This window comes from Carcharodon carcharias, chromosome 2 (genome assembly GCF_017639515.1).
Source record: "Carcharodon carcharias isolate sCarCar2 chromosome 2, sCarCar2.pri, whole genome shotgun sequence".
NCBI lineage: Eukaryota > Metazoa > Chordata > Chondrichthyes > Lamniformes > Lamnidae > Carcharodon > Carcharodon carcharias.
The window spans coordinates 219,087,465-219,107,978 of NC_054468.1; the positions used below are offsets into that span (position 1 = coordinate 219,087,465).

Consider the following 20,514-nt stretch of genomic DNA (forward strand, 5'->3'; position numbering starts at 1 on the left):
GAAAAACTCAGGTCTGGCAGCATCGGCGGAGAAGAAAAGAGTTGACGTTTCGAGCTGCCGCTCATGATTCATGAAGGGCGGGTCTTAATGGGCCTGCCAGTGTAAAATCGCCTTCAGGCCTCAATCGCGGGCAGCGGTCGGCTTCCCAACCGCCCCCACTCAATAAGGGCTAAATTCTGCCCATGGTCTTTTACCTCATTGCTGCTTGTGGGACATGGCTGCATTCCCCTGCAACAGTGACTGAACTGCAAACGAGTACTTGAACAAAAGCAAAATGCTGTGAATGCTGGAAATTGGACTCAAAAATAGAAAATTTGGTGCCACGCTCAGGTTAGGTAACAAGAGAAATAGTGCAAATGTGGTGAATTTCTACCCCCCTAAAACAGTAGGTTGGAGTCAGGTGGGATATTAAAATTTAAAAAGTCTCAAATCTAACCCTTTTCCAACTCACCCATTTCTGGGTTAAATGGAGGTGAAACAGGATGTCAACCCACTCCCAGAAGGCGGGTTAGCAACTTAAATATTTAGCAGGCTGGCAACCTCTGATTTAACCCACTTTTCTGGATTTCTTCGGTCCAAGTTCACCAATCACACAAAGTTCGTAATCTCAGTCAGAGAGACTGCATGATGGTTTGGGAACAAAAAACTGTCACACTGGTGCAGTGGAGTTGCTCTTCCATAGTTGATGTGGCTGAAGGGAGGCTAGGACAACTTCAGGAAGATGATTATTGGTTTTGCTTTACTGCCTGAAGCAGCAGGAATACTCCACCCGTCATACAAAGATCCCAGGGGTTGAAGATCACAATCTCTCCCCTCCTCCCCATCCCAGGTCAGGGATCAACTGCCTCTACCACATCAAACTCCACCCCCAATCACACTCTTTAGCAGTAGATGTAGGCTCCCTATGTGCTCCTATGGCTTGCTCCAGACAATTCCATGTTCAGGCTGACTTTCGACAGCGAACCTGTTCTGGAGAACAATTGCAAACTGCCAGGAAATCTGAACTTGCAGGTACCCTGTCTGATACTCAACACACTCTGTCTACATAATATCCGGGCCAAAGTTTCAGGTCAATGGCTTATGGTTAGAACTAGTAAAAGTTACAGATTTAGCAGGTTTAAGCAAGTACAGAGTGGTTGAGAGGTGGTGTGGCAAAGTACAAAAGGGAAGATGTGATAAGTGGAAAGCAGGAGTAATTAAATGACAAAAAGGCTGATGGTGTAAGACAACAAAGGGGCGGTACAGAGACAGGCAAGTAAATAAATAAAAGAAGGGTCTAGAAGGGATGCAAACGGCAACTGCGTAACCATTACCAGCACCTGCTGCCCAAAAACATAAATGGGAGCAGTGGTTATGATTCAATCAATCATACCTTTGACCCTATCAGACCTGGACTTCGGTTTTTTCCTTCCCCTACTCTCCTCGACTCTTTCCCTGCTGTTGTACATACTTAAAACCTATTATAACTCTAACTTTTGCCATTTATGACATCTGGAACGCATTGGTTGAAAGGATGGTGGAATCAGATTCAATAACTTTCAGTAAAAGGGCACGTTAGGAAACAGGCAACTATGTCGGAGTAAGACTGAGACCGAGCAAGTAGTGAATTAGGTTCAAGTGGGAAGCTCTGATTAGTCCATAAGTAACAATGGCAGGACACGTGTTACGCTGCAGCTGTGGAATGTGGCAGCTTTTGGACGCCAAGGTGGGCCACGACAAACACATCTGCAGAAAGTGTAAGCAGGTAGAGAAATTCTGGATCAGGATTATTGATCTTGAAGCCGAATTGCAGACATAGATACAGGAAGGGGAGAAATGCCTGGGCACTTTGTTCCAGAAGATGGTCACACTTCAGAAAAGGGTTGTCTGTTTTGGTCAGCAGTGAGAGACAGGAGGATGTGACCATGAGTGAGGCAGTTAAGTGGACCGAGCAGACAGTGGAGGAGGAGCCTCAGATTTGCAATTGTCAATGCTCACAACCTGTGTGGACGAAAGCGAGGTCTGCAAGGTGGTAATGAGCAGGCTGGTCATGGCACAGGGTGCCGTTCAAGCAGGGGGAGCAAACAAATGTAGTGGTAGTAGGGGACAGTATAGTGAGGGGGATTGACACTGTTTTCTGCACCAAGAGCGAGAGTCCAGAAGACTGTGTTGCCAGGGTTCAGGACATGAGCTCAGGGCTAGAGAGAAAGTTGCTGTGGGAAGGAGAGGTCATGGTCCATGAAGGTACCAATGACATAGGCAAGACAAGGAAAGAGGTTCTGCAGAGTTAGTATGAGAGGCTATGCACCAGATTAAGAAGAAACTCAAAGGTAAGAATCTCTGGATTATTACCCGAACCACATGCAAATTGGCATGGGCAAATAAGAGTAGAGACATGACTATGTGACTCAAAAACTAGTGTGGGAGAAATAGGTTCCAGTTCGTGGGGTACTGGCACCAATACTGGGAAATGTGGGCTCTGTACCATTAGGGCAGCTTACACCTAAACCCTGCTGGGATGAGTGTTCTTGCGAATCGCATAACCAGGAAAGTAGAGAGGGCTTTAAACTAAATGGTTGGGGCGGGGAGTGAGGGAACAAGCTTGGGTACATATGGCAAATCAAGGGGTAGGGTACATTGAAGGCAGGAAACTATATTAGTGATATGGGACAAGAGGGTCATAGAATAGCGAGAAGGGACAGATAAAACCTAAGAACACACTAAGAGTCCAGACTAGATGTTACAAACATAATAAAAAGACAAAACTAAAAGCTCCGTACCTGAATGCTCGTAGCATTCATAACAAAATCAATGAATTGATAGCATACACTGAAGTAAATAAATATGATCTGATAGCCATTACAGAGACATGGCTGCAGGATGACAAGGATTGGGTCCTGAAATTTGAGGGATATATGACATTCAAGAAGAATAGGAAGGTTAGGTAAAGGTGGAGAGGTTACACTGTTGATTAAGGATGGCATTGGTGCAATAGTCAGAAATGACCTTGGATCAGGAGATAAGGATGTAGAATCAGTTTGGGTGATGAGGAGGAATAGTAGGGGAAAGAAGTCACTAGTTGGAGTGGTCCACAGATCCCCTAACAGTAAGCACAACGGAGGACAAAACAAACAAGAAGAAATACTGGTTCATTGTGATAAATGGACAGCAATAATCATGAGTCATTTCAATCTACATATAAGACTTTGTGGGGAAGGTGTTAGAATCAATCATTAAAGAGGTTATAGCTGGGCACTTAGAGAAACTCAAGGTAATCAGGAACAGTCAGCATGGTTTTGAGAAAGAGATATCATGTTTAGATCATTTATTGCAGTTCTTTGAAGGAGTAACATGTGCAGTGGATAAAGGGGGGCCTGTAGATGTGCTATACTTGGATTTCCAGAAGGCATTTGTTAAGTTGCCACATCAAAGATTATTGCGGAAAAAAGCAGCTCATGGTGTATGGGGTAACATATTACCATGGATAGAAGATTGGCTGGATGGAAGAAAACAGAGTATGCATAAATGACTCTTTCTGATTAGCAGGATGTGACAAGTGGAGTCCCATAGAGATCTGTGCTGGGGCCGCAACTTTTTGACAAATAGATGAGGGGAGCGAAGGCATGGTAGCTAAATTTGCAGATGACACAAAGATAGGTAGGAAAGTATGTTGTGAAGAGGACATAAGAAGGTCGCAGACGTTTATAGATAGGTTGAGTGAGTGGGCAAAAATTGAGCAAAAGGAATATAATGTGGGAAAATGTGAAGTACTTCACTTTGACAGGAAGAATAAAAAAAAAGCAAAGTATTACTTAAATGGGGAACAGCTGCAGAATCCCGAGGTGCAGAGAGATCTAGGCATTCTAGTGCAGGAGTCCCAAAAAGTTAGAATGCAGGCACAGCAAGTAATTAAGGCGGCCAATGGAATGCTATCCTTTATTACGAGAGGAATCGAACACAAAAGTAAGGATGTTATGCTTCAGTTACACAGGGCATTGGTGAGACCGCATCTCAAATACTTTGTACAGTATTGGTCTCCTTATTTAAGGAAGGATGTAAATGCGTTGGAGGCAGTTCAGAGGAGGTTTACTAGATTGATACTAGAAATGAGCGGGTTGTTTTACGAGGAAAGGTTAGACAGGCTGGCTTGTTTCCACTGAAGTTTAGAAGAGTGAGGAGTGACTTGATTGAAGTATACAAGATGCTGAATGGTCTTGACAAGGTGGACATGGAAAGGATGTTTCCTCTTGTGGGATAGATGGGAATGTGGAATTCGAAACACAAACAGAAGTCATGATCTTATTGAATGCAGGAGAAGGCTTGAGGGGGCCAAATGGCCTACTTATGCTTCTATTTCATATGTTTGTAAAAGGGAAGTTGATAAACATTTGAAGAGTAAAACATCGTAGAGTAATGGGGAAAGAACAGGGGAGTTGAACTAATCAGCTAGCTCTTTCAAATAGCTGACAGATCTGATGGGCCGAATAGCCTCCTTCTGTCCTGTATCTTTCTATGATTCTATGAATTCAGTTTCACTATCCACAAATGTTTCCAATATTTTATCTCAAAAATACTTAATTGGTTATAAAGTGCTGTAAAGCATCCTGTGGTCACGAAACGTGTTACATAAGTCCAATTTATGCCCATCTTGCTTTATTTCTGATGTCAGCTTTGAAATTGCCAGATTTATTAAATTCAATTTCACAAATTGATTTGACACCTAGTCCACTACGCTACAGTACCCAACATTGAGAAAAAGTGTGTGTCCACCTTCAATTAATGACAGCAAAGGTGATTGGTTTTAAATTAGGCTATCATGAGAGCTTCTGGAGAAATGAACATTGACCTGGGTAATTCAGTGCTAGTGCTTACGCAGAAGTACAGCACTGAAAAAATATTTTTTGGGTGATATAAAATGGCATTGCACAGTGGCCCCAATGGAAATGGATGATGCTCACAATACTCTGGACTGTGAGAAAGTTAGGTTTATTTAATGGTTTTACCCTCTCATGTTGGTCACTAGCAAGTGTAGAGCCATTCTCTCTCCTTAATAATGGGCCTTTGATCAAGCTGTGGGGACCACATTGAACACCTTGTTAGTTTGAGTGTGTATGGTGTTTTACCATCAAGTGCCGAACCTTCTACTTAATAGGCCTTTCATACAAATTGGCTTTAGTAGCATTCAACCTATGCATTTGTGCTACAATTTATATCAGATGGGCATTGGATTATAAAAACAGCTATGCCAAAACAACTTACATTTATATAGTATTTCACAAAGATATATTTAGGAAAAAAGTTATAGCCCAGATTCCTTTCTTTTTGGAATGTTATGAATCCCAACATTGTAAACAAGTTAATGGAGATGCATAGTGTTTTTGTGAATATCTAAAAATCTATAACAAAGGCATTCCTCCCATGCCAGTCATATCAATTTGCAAAAATCTTTACACGGTTATGGTAGTTCTGTGGGGAAGAATGAAATAGCACTTTTAATGTGTTTCATTGTATTATAATTTGAAACAAACATTGCATAACTTTTGCAGTCTAAAAATGATCTCAATTCAATGAAAAATATAATCCTACCTTTTGGATCATAGAAATCTTTTATTCAGTATTGAAAATTTTGTTTATTTTGCCATACTAATTCAAATATTCCCTTCTCAAACAGCTCTCAAGATAGGAAGCAATTTGTATAAAGATATGTTGCTGTCAATGATGTATTGTTCTTGGGTAGTTTCCTGACTCTCCACTTTCCAGATGCTATCTCACATTGTCACTAATTTTCCTCACTTACTCCTTACTACTTAAATTCTCATTAGCTCTTACTACGACCATCAAAATAATTTTTTCTTGATTGTTCTTGATTTGTTCTCCGAGAAGAGTGACCTCCTCATTCTTGGCATGATAAAACCATACAAGTCAGGGAACTGTTTAATCAGTATTAAATTGGATTCCATAGGAACTTTCAAAAGGCAAATGAACATGCACTTGGAAGAGGGCACAAATTTGCAAGGTCATAGGAAAAAGCGGAAGAATGGAACTAATTGAATTGCTCTTCAAAAAGCCAGCGTTGGCATGATGTTCTCTAACTATGATTCTAAGAGCTTTAACTGTTATGTCTTGTGAAGAAGCAGAAACACTAAAAGGAAATGGCAAGTATGAGTAAAGGAAAAGGTTGGGTAAGGCAAGAGTTCAATCTACTAAGTGAAAGCAGAAAAAAATCTCAAATTTAGTAGGCTAGTGTAGTGATCAGGCTTTGTTTATTATATTTGGAGTCAGAGATTCTGAGACCATCCTTAAGACTTATGCAGTAGCACAACGGTCATTAATACCTTTGTCTTGATATTCTGAGAAAGCAACGGTAAACAGTGGCTCAAGTATGACTAAAAAAGTTGTTGTAAAACATGTTGCAATAACTATCTTATACTAATTTTAAAATCCAATTATTGGATGCATAGAATAGTTGCCGAGTATATCGCAAATAAATTCAAGTCTTCCTGATGCTCAGATCTTACGAACAAATAAAAACAGAAATGTCTCACTCAAAATAATTTGCAGGACACAATATGCATTCTTTACTCTTACCGTGTCAATCATTCTACGAGCTTCCTCTTCTTCTGTATTGGAATTTTCAAGCTCAATAGTGTATGTTCCTTTATCACTTTGATCATCGTCATTTTCCTTTGTGGCTGCCGGTGAAATTATTTGTTGTTCCAGCTGTTGACTATAGTTCTGTCTGTGCCCAGTGCTACCAGAACTTCTCAGCTGTGTTATTTGAGCAGATACTAAAGGAACGGATGGTACATCAGGTTTGTGTTTTTGCAAGTGTTTGGTTTGATGAAGCTCATGTACACTGTGTGATGATTTAGCATGAAGAGGACTAGGCTGATGTGTTAAAGAAGTTGTCTTTGATTCAGCTGCAATACCTTTTGGCCTGTCTGGTTTTGCAGGTGGAAATGGATGAGGACCTTCTTGGGGTATAGCTGCTGCAATTTGTGTGAAAGAATAGGATCGTCGCTTGCGTGGATTATCCTCATCAAAGAACTCTATCATAAAGGCAGTCCTACTCATTGAAGGAACCTCATGGGCCTTTTCTGAAGTTGCAGTCTTTTGGTGATGAAGCCTCTGTTGTTCTGCACGATACATTCTCAATTGACCTTCAAGTGAAGCAGGTTTGTGAGCACGCCTTTGACCATTTCCGTTTTCTGTATCACTTTGCGTTCCATCGTCATGTTTACTTCCTAAACAAGAAACCAAGCATGAGAATATAATTTCTAAAAAACGCATAGAAATATTTGCGCGTGTCTTATGTTCAGTGAAAGAAGACCATGGCAAGATAACATTTAGCAATTCCTCACAAATATGCAATGTCAGATTTGGTGTGTGCTGCAGTGATGGTCACAAACATTACGTAACATAGTCCAAACAATAAACCTTTAAATAAGTGAACAATGGCTTGTGGGTAGAACTGAGTTGCTATTATTCTCCAAACTCTTGCTTTTGCCCAAGTAACAAACCAAGTTGCTGTCCTAGCACAGATGAGCCAGGAAGTACAGCTGTGCTATTCTTGCTTTGTGTATCATGCTTACCAAGCCAAGGCTAATTCATTACTTTGTTTTCAAAAGGAAAAATGCTAAATGCTACAACAAAATATATGTATCTTGTTAAGAGACACTTACTATAATAAAAACTACATTTACAAAGGGAGAAGTAGCAATTTCAAAACAAATGATAACAAAGTTTGCCAAATACTTTTTTTGCTCTTGATGACCATGCTATTTAAAGAAATCCCACTAATAATTGTTTGAAATGTTCTTCTCTGCCCATTAGTAATAATTCCTTGACTCTACCTAAAAATGTTAACTCAGCAGTTAATAAGCACTGAAATATAAAAAAACTAATCAAAAAGCACTTAAGTCTACAGGCTGTCTCCCCATTTTGAAAAAGTGACGGCCGCAAGATACTTTTAAAAAAGGTAGAGGAAGCAAAACAAAGGCATACACTTTAAAATAAACTGAGAGGAACAAGAACAAGTAGCATATGGATTGCAAATTAACAGCACTGATTGCGTGTTCAAAAGGGCCCAAACATACTGGAGACAGTAAAGAAGTCAGTTGTTTGATTTATACTGCTGAAAAGGAATAAGTGACTTTACTTGATCCGAATATCAATTTTTCTATGGAATATGCAACAATCCTCACTCAAAAACATGTCAAAATATTAAATCTAACTGTTCAGCAGAAGTTCTGAAGAAACGTTCTTGACCTGAAATGTTAACTGTTTCTCTCTCCACAGATGCTGCTGGACCTGCTATTTCCAGCATTTGTTTTTATTTCACAAGGGATGGTCAAACTTTAGGAATTCAAAAAGAATGGGAGGTCTTCCAGGTATCAGATAAATAATGTCTAACTGTGTATTAATTTAACAAAATGAATTTGGAGTTGCTAAGTGATAAATAAATAATCCAATTTAATTCTTGCATGCAACAACTCTGACATCTTAAAACTCACCCATCAAGCTCTGGGCATGTGGTCTCTTGTGCTGCTGCTCTAAATATTCTTCTGGGTTTACTTCCTCTATTATATACTTTCATAAAGCATCCTCAGAGACCCTTCTTTCTCTCTCTATCTCTTTGAGACTAAGGAACACTGGATTATCACATGGTTTCTCAAAGCTGGAAGTGGGCAAACAGTATTTTGCAAAAGTGCACACATCTCTTTAGCAACTGAAATCACAGTTGCTTGAATGCTCTGTTTAGTATCCTTGCTCATGCGCTCAGTTCTCATCTAGCAATAGCAAAGAACAAGACCAGAGTAAAAACTGACAGGCTCCTCCTAATGGAAATATGAATTGTATACTCAGTTTCCATCTTCCCAAAATATAAAACTTTTCTTTTTGGACAAATTCATCAGTTAGTGAACAGACTTGAGCCCTGAAACATGTGGATGGGCACCAGACTTGTTCATCTGAATTTCCTCTCTCCACCATGCCAGAGAAGATGATTCATCTACTTTAAACTGGCTAAAATCAAACAAAGAAAAGGCCAAATAGATATGACAAGCATTCATATACCATTATACTTCTGAACAATTTTGGAGCCCTTTTGTGCTTAAATGCTCCCACCACCTGCCACATCATGAGTTTGTGTAAGTTGCAATATTTTTCATCTTAGCTATGGGTGACGACCTTCCTAACTTTAGGAAGGAAGCATGGATTTCTTGCAGGTTGAAACAAGGTTAAATTTAGAAAAAATGGTTGTTATAACTTGATTTTTTACTGGAGGGAGAATATAATCTTGAATGTAGAGTTATTGAATATTAATGTTCATTAATGAGTTTGACTTTAGATTTCACTTTCTGTATTGTGAACCAGCACACCCAAGTTTCTCAAATTGGCTGCCACAGACATCAGAGTTGTGCTTTCTCTGCCTAAGCCCTTTCCTCTCTCCATCTATTAGTTATAAAAATACATTGGGTATGTCTTTTTTCCATAATAAACTGGATTGGTACCAACTGAAGAAAAAGTTTGGTCATTTAAGTTTAGGATGTTCCATTCTTCATGCTTTGATAATATTGATAGGATAAGGTGTTTTTATTTTAACTAAGTGAAAGCAATAAACCAAGTTCATTCCCTGCTACAAATGTCATTAGGGCGCGTATTCCCTTTCTTTTAGATGCATTGTTTGCCTTGCAGAAATTTTCTTTTAAAAATGGACCTCATTTTGAAATCTAAATCTTTCCATATTCCGCACTTTTCTTCAAACATCCCTCATGCCTACCCTGGCCTTGTTGTTAGTGACCTCAAGATTTATTTTGTTACCCTCCTATTTTGACAAAGCATTGAACATTTCACCCTATGTGTGATACTAAATATACCTTTAAGGTAACTTAGGAGATTGTCCTGATGAAGAGTCATCATGATCTAAAACATTAAATCTTGTTTCTCTCCACAGATGCTGTCTGACCTGAAAATTTCCAGCATTTCCCCTTTTTATTTAGTATAAACCAAATTGCAATTTCCCAAATTGACTATTCTACATCACAGGTTAGGAAAGAGATGAAACACCTCAGTATTTCCTGTTTCTAACTAGTAAGGCATTTGAGACACTGTTTGTCTCAGCATTTTTTGGCCTATAATATTAACGGAAAATAACTCATTCTCAGTTCCTCATTCAGTATTAGAAGAATGGGTATGATTATATGGACATGTCACAAGATACTTAAAGGTACAATTTCAACAAGCAGCTTAACTGTATTCTGACATTTTTGATATATACATGCACCTAGTTATGTTGAAATATTTTGAAGCCAAGCCATCTGTTTCAATTTGTAGATAACCAAACCATGGAAAGCTAAACTTTTAATTTTAACAGGGTCAATTAACTAATTATTGTTCTGTGATATATCTATATACCCTTGACATTTTATAATTGCCTGGCCTTCAAAATATATTGCAAAAGGTGATCTTTCAAAAAAAAAATCAACATTAAAAATGATACATTTAGTTATTAATCACACTAGATGGTGTTCTTACATAGAAACCAAACATATTTAAGTTATTTAATGCACTGGATTAACTGCATCAAAATAGTAACTAAGTACAAACTACTTAATGGGTGTACATGAGGAGAGATAGATAAAATAAACGAACATCCATTAACTGGGGGAATTAGTAGTCCTTTCAAATTTCACACTCTTATGAAGCAATAAATCAATAAACCAGTCCTTCAAAAAGTAAACAACTTGCATTAAAATAATGCTTTTAATTTAGAAAACTGTTGCAAGTTACTTTGAGATGTAATCAGCTCAACATGGATGCCAGAGAAGGGTACATCAAGAAGACCAACAAAAATCTTGGATTATAAATTGGATCTTAAAAAAAGATGGTCATGGAGTTTAGGGGAAAAAAATCTAGACCATGGGTCTTCAAAGACTGAAGGCACAGCCTCCAATGTTGAGACCAAGATAGGGTGAATGCACAAAAGGAAGGGTTGAAAGAACAAAGAACTCTGAGTTGCTGTATGGCTGGAAGAAATCACCAAGACGGGAGAAGCAAGGCCAGAAGGAATGAAAACATGAAAATTTTAAATTGGAAGGCTGAGGCCGCAGGTAAATCAGTATGGACACTGGTGAAGGGTCAGCAGTATTTGGCACGGGATAGGATAAAGGTAGCAGTGTTTTAGATAAAATGAAGTTTACATAGTGTTGAAGATAGGTGGTCAGCCAAGAGAACTCTGCCTCCTTGACGTTCAACTATTGCAAATAATGATTCAGTGTTTCTACAGCCAATAGACATAGGCAAGATGTGTTATGGAGATGGTAGAAGATGATCTGTGTGATAGTGAAGATATAGGACTGAAAGTTCAGTTTGGCATTGAGTAGGATGCAGAGGCCGCAAACAAAGTCAGATTCAAGCTGAGACAGTGGTTGGGGGAAGCAACGGGTTCCCAAAGTTTAATTGGAAGAAACTGCAATTCATCCAAAACTTGATGTCAGATAAGCGGTTGACAACATAGTGCATGCACTGAGGCAGCTTGTGGGGAGACAGAGTGGAGTGCAATCATTATACATGTTGACATTTACCCCATCTCTTTATATAGTGTTACGAATGGACAACATGTAGATGAAGAAAAGGAAGGCAACAATTATAGATCCTTGCAGAACTCTAGAGTTAATTCCAGAGGGACAGAAAGAAAAACCATTCTGCTATGAATGAACAGGTAAGACTGGAATCAAATAAAGGCAGTCCCATTGAAATGGACAATAGAAGGACAATATCAGAAGACGATGATGCAGTCATCCATGTCAAAGATTATAGTGAATTAAAGGACACCAATGGGAAAAGCACCAGTCATGGGATTTGCAACTTTGATTAGGGCCAATGCCGTGCTGTAATTGTAGCTTTGGAAAGGACAGGGAGGTTTGAGACAGTGAAATGGATGGTCTCAATATTAGTGAGAAAGTAGTTCATGAGCTTAATATTTGTGGTTTGACATGGGAGTTGAAGGGATATGATAAAGGGTTTTACTGTGACAACTGATGAAAAGTGAAGTTGGGGTTATCTTAGCCCTTCAGGATGATTGGTAGTTGGCATTTTTAGAAGAGCGGAATGAGGTCTAAAAGCACTTGATATGGCCCAGTCAGGTATGATGATGGGCAGTTAACTCAGACATCAAAATTAACAGGTAACCTTTTTAAAAGGGTGCACATCAGATTTTTGATAACTACTAAGAATTTTACCTTTTAATCGTCTCATCTGAACTGTGAGGTCACTCTTTATGCTTTTGCAATCATCATCCATTGACTCCCGTCTCATTCTAGGTGGATCGTTTTGTGCCAACCAATCAGCCACTTTACTTTCTGCTGCTTTCATTGCAGCCTGGAGTCCAGACAGCTCTTTGGTGGCTGGGGGAGATTTTTTCTGCTTGTGACGCTGGTCAGGAGTGAATTTAGTGACGTGGTCTTTGATTGTCACTTTGCCTGGAGTATGATCATCAAATTCAATAGTAAACGAAGCATGCCCTTGAACGACTGCACGAGAGGTTTCTGTATCCTTTGTAGGAATTTCATGAATTGAGCTTTCCACTGCTAGAGCAGGCTGATGAAATTCTTTCGTAGGGATTTCAAAATAGCTTGGCTCTCTACACAATGGATAAATTACTTCCTCTCCCAAGTCTTTGCTATCATTGCCAGGTTTACTGACTTCCTTGGCATCTTCTGAAAAAAAACATTAGGCCAGTGAAATTCATTTCTTAAGGGCTGAAGTCAAAAAAAATCCACAAGAATTAAATCTTTCATGGAGTAGCTGTCAAAAGCATTTCTTTCAAAGCTGTACCATTTCCCATACAGAATCAGAAGTGACAACATTAATACTGTTCAAGGTTTGAGTGAAGCATGACTGATGACGTACAATTTACAAACAAAAATCTAATTCTTTATTTTTCAGTGGAATTGTGCCTATGCAGCTTTCTTCAGCTTTTATTCATGAAATTTCTTGTCAATTGTCTAAATACAAAACCAAGTACAACAAAGTTTATCCAAATTCTAGTTCATATTAATGAAAGAGTTTAAAATCAATTATCTTGCATTAATTAGAATAATAATGTAGCAACCTAATCTTGCAACATGATACATTAGAAGTTGACACTCTTAATTCCCCACATGAATTCTTTTCTTCAAATGGGAGAGGTTTCAATGGAAGCCTAGCATTTGTGGGAGGGAAACAAAACAAACAAAAATCTTTTCCGAAGTTTTATTTTATATAGCCAGGATGCAAGCGTGGGAAAATACCTATAGCAAGTGGAGGAGAAATCAACAGCACAACACAAGTTGAATGTTAATTAAAAACAAAGTACAGCAAAAACTCAGGAGGTCTGGCAGCATCTGTGGAAATGAGCCGAGTGTTCTCACCCGAAATTTCTTGAAATATTGTTGGCGGATGCACCATATCTGTGACATCATTACAATTCCCGAACATCCTTCAAGAAGCCTACAGATAATGGCTCAGTTGCAAACTATTTTACTCGTAGAATTTTCCTGCAAAAGCAACTGAAATGTACGTCTGTCACGGTTACTCTATAAATAGCTGCCTACAAGTTAGTACTGTAGAGACTCACCACTTGGGCTCCCACCACCTGTAGCACTACTTTCCATCTTCACACTCCTGGGCTTGGGATCTTGCTTGCTTGAATTTTCATCATCTGCATCATCTTCACCCCACCAAGCAGGCTGTCCATATAGAGGGGTACCACGGGCTACAGGCAGAGCAGAAATATCTACTGGACATTAGGAAAAAACACCAAGGGGTATTAGTTCTCATGAACCATGTCTGCCAGCAAAGAAAATTGAGCGTGAATCAAAATGTAAATAACATAATGAATTTGCGGAGAAACAATTCAATAAGCTGAATTACAGGATCATTCAGTTTGAATCACAAAAAGCACACTTTCCCTGTGATAATATTCTCTTCAAGCAAGTTCAGCAAAAGGTTAAATCTATACTTACTAAATTTGTATTCCCTTGCTGATCAGCAGGACCTGTCTTATTACTTACTACAGAGGTACAGTAATCTTCTACGACACATAAAAACAGTCCTATCACAGAAGTAAATATCTGAGCTTTTCTATGATATATTTTGAAGAGTTTAACACTGACTGAAGTTTGTTCACACTTGCATTGGCCACCTTGTGCAAATTGAGAACCATTACATCATTCAGCAGATTGCTTACAGCAAAGTGGCTGAAAAAGCTTTAGGCAGCTGACCACTTTTGAAACTCTAGCTCACAGCTACAACAGCAGTTTCAGTCCATGAAGCGTATCTTCATTATTGTAAACATTCTGCCAGTTAAAATTAGGACCTTGTGCAAATAAAGCACAGTTCGAATCAGTAAAGGTTGAAACAGAAAAGCTTCAATGGAAAAAAAAAGGGAAATAAATGCAAGAAGAATTGATAAATGTTCATTAAAAGGATAGAAAATTTTAGAAGGAAGAAAATGAAACCAGGAAATTTAAAAAGTAATTGCAGTGCATCTCAACTCTAAAAAAAAAACTGTGCTGGCTACAGAATGTAATGCTATCAGCTACAAATTATTACATGTAATAAGTATAAAATTGGAGAAGCTGAAGTTTTGTCCTTAGAGTACAGAAACCTAAGGGGAAATGTGATAGAAGAATTTCAAATCAGGAAGAGTTTACACAGAATAAATAAAGGAAACTGTTTCCAATGGTAAAAAGATCGATAACCAGAGACCACAAATTGGAGGTGACTGGCAAAAGAACGAAAGGTGACATGAGGAAAAGGCTACTTGCTCATCGAGTAACTCAGAAATGGAAAGCACTGCCGCATAGGGTAGTAGATATAAATTCAATAGCAGCCCTCAAAAGGGAATTAGACAAATATCTGAAAAGAAATATTTGCAGGGTTATGAAGAAAGAGTGGGACAGTGGGACCAACTGGGTTACTCTTTAAAAGGGCTAGTAGACTTGATGGCCTGAATGGTCCTCCTTTTGTGCTGTAACATTATATGAAAATCACAATTCTTAGCTCTATAGTGTGAATGTCCTCTATGCAGAGAGCATGGATGGGTGCAGGTAATAATCAGCAGCAACAGCAGCTGCTTGCAAAAAAAAAATAATGCATTTGATAACTGCATTTTTAAGGTTTCAACTGTTTTAAAACCTTAGGAAATGATTTCAAGGATGTAATCTAGTCTCAGAATTCAGATAATGTTTTAAGCCACTCCAGATCCACTCATGCTTCTTTTGATTAAAACTCGTTTGAATGTGTTTGAGGCAAAACAGCTGACAATTCTCTCAGTGCGGAGACCCTGACAAAACGTGGAAGAGGAGATTGCATATTTTTGGTACGTGATCTGCATTGTCAAGGTCAATTTGTAACATATATTATGTATCATAGCTGAATTTTGTATTGTATAATGTAGTTATACTTTGTATTTTCAGAATATATTGGTGAAAGTTAGCTGTGAACTGCAAAAATCCACGAAACATGCAACCCTGGTAATAAGTAGTAACAAAACTAGTAACATACTTAATCTAAAAGCTTTTTAGAAACAACCTTGAAGGGTAAACTGCAGTCTTCAACACGTGGCTGAACAGATGGCATAGGAGGGAGGGTTTCCGATATCTGGAGCATTGGGATCTCTTCCGGGGAAGGTGGAACCTGTACAAGAAGGACGGGTTGCATCTAAACTGGAGGGGCACCAATATCCTGGCTGCGAGGTTTGCTAGTGTCACTCGGGAGGGTTTAAACTAGTATGGCAGGGGGGTGGGAACCAGAGCAATAGGTCAGCAGGTGAAATAAATGACTGGGAACCAGTGAATATGGCCATTGGACTAAGAGGAAGAGCAGGCAGGGAGAAATTACTGAACACAGTGGAACTGGGAGTCTGAAATGCATTTGTTTCAATGCGAAAAGTATAACAGGCAAGGCAGATGAGCTTAGAGCTTGGATTAGTACTTGGGACTATGATGTTATTGTTATTACAGAGACTTGGTTGAAGGATGGACAGGATTGGCAGATAAACGTTCTAGGATTTAGATGTTTCAGGCAGGATAGAAAGAGTTGTAGAAGAGGTGGGGGAGTTGCACTGCTGGTTAAGGGGAATATCACAGCTGTTCGACAGGAGGACACCTTGGTGGGCTCATGCAGTGAAGCAATATGGGTAGAGCTCTGGAATAGGAAGGGTGCAGTCACAATGTTGGGGGTTTACTATAGGCCTCCCAACTGCCGGCGGGAAATTGAGGAACAGTTATGTAGGCAGATTTTTGGAAAGATGTAAAAGCAATAGGGTTATTGTGGTGGGTGATTTTAACTTTCCCTATATTGACTGGGAATCACTTAGTGCTAGATGGTGCAGAATTTGTAAGGTGCATCCAGGAGGGCTTCCTGAGGCAATATGTAGATAGCCCAACAAGGGAAGGGGCAATACTGGACTTGGTATTAGGGAATGAACACGGCCAGGTGGTCTAAGTTTCAGTAGGAGAGCATTTCAGGAAAAGTGACTATAATTCATTAAGTTTCAAGGTCCTGGTGGATAAGGATAACAGGAGTCCTCGGGTTAAGGTGCTTAATTGGGGGAAGGCTAATTATAACAATATTAGGCAGGAACTGAGGAATCTAGACTGGAGGCGGATGTTTGAGGGCAAATCAACAACTGACATGTGGGGCACTTTCAAACGTCAGTTGATAAGAATTCAGGACCAGCATGTTCCTGCTAGGATGAAGGAGAAGCATGGCAAGTTTCAGAAACCTTGGATAACGAAGGATATTGTGAGATTAGTCAAAAAGAAAAGGGAAACATTCGTAAGGGCTGGAAGGCTGGGAACAGATGAAGCCCGTGGAGAATATAAAGAAAGTAGGAAGAAACTTAAGCAAAGAGTCAGGAGGGCTAAAAAGGGTCATGAAAAGTCACTGGCAACCAGGATTAAGGAAAATCCCAAGGCCTTTTTTACATATGTGAAAAGCAAGAGAGTAGCCAGGGAAAGGGTAGGCCCACTCAGGGACAGAGGTAGGAATCTGTGTGTGGAGCCAGAAGAAATGGGAGGGATATTAAATGAATACTTCTCATCAGTATTCACCAAAGAGAAGGACTTAGCAGTCGATTTGTCTAGGGAAGAGTGTGTAGATAGCCTGGATCGTGCTGAGATCAAAAAAGAGGTGTTAGGCGTCTTGAAGAATACTAAGGTGGATAAGTCCCCAGGGCTGGATGGGATCTACCCCAGAGTACTGAGGGAGCCAAGGGAGGAGATTGCTGGGGTCTTGACAGAAATCTTTGTATCCTCACTGGCTAGAGGTGAGGTCCCAGAGGACTGGAGAATGGCCAATGTTGTTCCATTGTTTAAGAAGAGTAGCAGGGATAATCCAGGAAATTACAGGCCGGTGAGCCTTACGTCAGTGGTAGGGAAATTATTGGAGAAGATTATTCATGACAGGATTTACTACCATTTGGAAGCAAATGGGGGTATTAGTGAGAGGCAGCATAGTTTTGAGAGAGGGAGGTCGTGTCTCACTAACTTGAGCGGGTTTTGAGGAAGTAACAAAGATGATCGACGATGGAAGGGCAGTGGATGTTATATACATGGATTTCAGTAAGGCCTTTGACAAGGTCCCTCATGGCAGACTGGTACAGAAGGTAAAGTTGCACAAGATCAGAAGTGAGCTGGCAAGATGGATACAGAATTGGCTTGGTCATAGAAGACAAAGGGTAGCAGTGGAAGGATGCTTTTCTGAATGGAGAGCTGTGACTAATGGAGTTCCACAGGGATCAATGCTAGGACCTTTGCTGTTTGTACATACATAAATGATTTGGAGGAAAATGTAACTGGGCTAATTAGTAAGTTTGCAGACAACACTAAGGCTGGAGGAGTTGCAGATAGTGAAGAGGATTGTCAAAGGATACAACGGGATATAAACCGGTTGGAGACTTGGGCAGAGAAATGGCAGATGGAGTTTAATCCAGAAAAATGCGAGGTAATGCATTTTGGAAGGTCTAATACAGGCAGGAATTATACAGTAAATGGCAGAACCTTTAAATACATCGACGGGCAGAGGGATCTGGGTGTACAGGTCCACAGGTCACTGAAAGTGGCAACGCAGGTGGATAAGGTAGTCAGGAAGGCATATGGCATGCTTGCCTTCATTGGCAGGGGTATTCAGTATAAAAGCTGGGAAGTCATGCTGCAGCTGTATAGAACCTTGGTTAGGCCACACTTGGAATATTGTGTGCAATTCTGGTCGCCACATTCCCAGAAGGATATGGAGGCATTAGAGAGGGTGCAGAGGAGGTTTACCAGGATGCTGCCTGGTCTGGAGGTTAGTAGCTATGAGGAGAGGTTGGAGAAACTCAGATTGTTCTCACTAGAGCGGCGGAGATTGAGGGGCGACTTGATAAAGTTTACAAAATTATGAGTGGCATGGATAGAGTAGATAGTCAGAAGCTTTTTCCCAGGTGGAAGAGTCAATTACTAGGGGACATAGATTTAAGGTGAAAGGAGAAAATTATAGAGGAGATGTGCGGGGCAAGTATTTTACGCAGAGGGTAGTGAGTGTCTGGAATTCGCTGCCAGAGGAGTGGTGGAAGCAGATACGATAGTGGTGTTTAAGAGGCAACTTGACAAATGCATGAATAGGATGGGAATAGAGGGATACGGATCCCGGAAGTGCAAAATGTTTTAGTTGAAGGGCAATATGATCAGCGCAGGCTTGGAGAGCCAAAGGGCCTGTTTCTGTGCTGTACTTTGTTCTTTGTTCAATACGGTGCCCAACCCCCCTCCCCCACTGCACCACACACACACACACAAACAAATAAACTTCATATGTACTCTTCCCAACATTTCCATCCCCCTCTCTGACCCGTGTCTCAGGCTAAACGTATTGTTCTTAACCTCAATCTCACTTCTAATTAAAATTAGTGCTTACTGTGAATTTCTCTGTTTATTAATTAGTGAAACAAGTATAACTAGCCTTTACATAACATAGCTAAAACATCCCAAGCCACTTCACAGGAGCAAGAGAGGACAAAATTTGACAGTCTCTGCTTACTCATTCAATATCACATGCACGAACAACAAATACATTTGAATAACTTTACAGATGCAAGGGTATCAAGGCTTTTTACATACCACTTTTAGCCAAGTTATCAAAGTTTGATACATAAAACAAAATATTTTTCTATTTAATGAGCAAGTGTCTAGTGTTACTGTATACACTGAAATTTAAAAAATTCAACTTCATATGCCAGAAATTCTAACACATGGACAAAACAGCAGCTGAGCATAGTGAATTGTGTAATTTTAATTTGGCTGAGGTCACATTCAGCTGCAAGCATCTGATTTATTAACAACCTTTACTAAGTAAACTGATTTGGTTATGGAATCTACTACAGCTCATCATAGTGGATGATTGAGATAATTATAAAGATATACAAGACTTAAGTTTGTATGTGTTCAAAACTAGTAAAGAATTAAATTACTATTCATTACTTTGGTATATTATTCACCCCAAGTACTTTCTTATTCCCATTTCTGGTTCCTGAAAAATGGATGGCAACAAAGCAAAGTGAACTCACTGCATAGGCAGAGCCCTTCAATAATGAACAGATGTGATAGCACAGATGGAACAACACAACATGCAGCTAACAGGAGTTACAAAAGACATTTCAATACAGCAATGTTTAAGTGACCAAAGGTATATAGTTAAAATTATAAAAATAAAACTTATTCAATAATGTTAATGTAATATTTAGCAAATTACCTGAAGCTTTATGCATTTCTACTACACTAGCCATCAATTCAGCTTTGGCCTCCACAGAGCCGTCTGGTGCCTCCTTTGATCCTTCAGCCTCTGGAGGTTTCTGCGGTAACTGCAACTGGCTCGTAAACTTTTCATGCTAAAAACAAGATTTAATTATTTCTGAAAACTCTGCTTTAAGGGTTCAGATGTTGTATTTTCTAAGAAATACTTAACGTCCAATGCCAAAAAATAAATGCAAAATATTTTATCATATAATTTCACACAGGCAGTTTTCAGGCAACCTTCGCTAGCCTTACCTTAAGTGCTTCCTCTGGGACCCGCAGTTCCCCTCTTGCCACAGTAAACAAATTGGTATGTAAGGCATGTTAAGGAAAAGAAGGAGAAAACAGCAGCATTGCGAAATAAAATATATGTAAGCATTGAATCGTAAATGTCAAATTTTATGATTGTTGCTAGAGATGTGGCAGGGAAACTAGCTGAGGACATTCAGCAAATGTGCCCACCATTCTAAATGATGACTTGCGGAATCCTACTGATGGTCTGCCAGGTTAAACTATATATCCAATAAATATAATGATTGCATAACACGCAATGATTTCATACAGCGCATCAGTGAAAGTCTTAACGGTTAGAAAGCTTTTTGAAAAGAGGAGGAGGAATCAAGTAGGATTTCTGTTGCTCATCACTATCCAATGATCCTTGCTGGCAAGTATGCACGAGGGAAGGATCAAGTTCAGCTGTGATGACTTTCCATTGTCATAT

At 39.5% G+C, this 20,514-nt stretch overlaps 1 protein-coding gene across 12 annotated transcripts in view; it reads right to left on the minus strand.

Moving 5' to 3' along the window:
- Positions 1 to 20,514, minus strand: part of LOC121272269 (centrosomal protein of 170 kDa-like) — a 160,017-nt gene that overhangs the window by 88,167 nt on the left and 51,336 nt on the right. For 10 of the 12 annotated variants that reach the window (XM_041178892.1, XM_041178901.1, XM_041178909.1 and 7 more), the window contains 5 exons: positions 20,049 to 20,107; positions 19,753 to 19,888; positions 13,598 to 13,759; positions 12,222 to 12,698; positions 6,568 to 7,223 (listed from right to left, as the gene is read on the minus strand). In XM_041178892.1, coding sequence (XP_041034826.1) covers positions 6,568 to 7,223; positions 12,222 to 12,698; positions 13,598 to 13,759; positions 19,753 to 19,888; positions 20,049 to 20,107 — 1,490 coding nt within the window. The remainder of the gene's footprint in view (positions 1 to 6,567; positions 7,224 to 12,221; positions 12,699 to 13,597; positions 13,760 to 19,752; positions 19,889 to 20,048; positions 20,108 to 20,514) is intronic. The other 2 variants (XM_041178836.1, XM_041178883.1) reach the window with 2 other exon arrangements.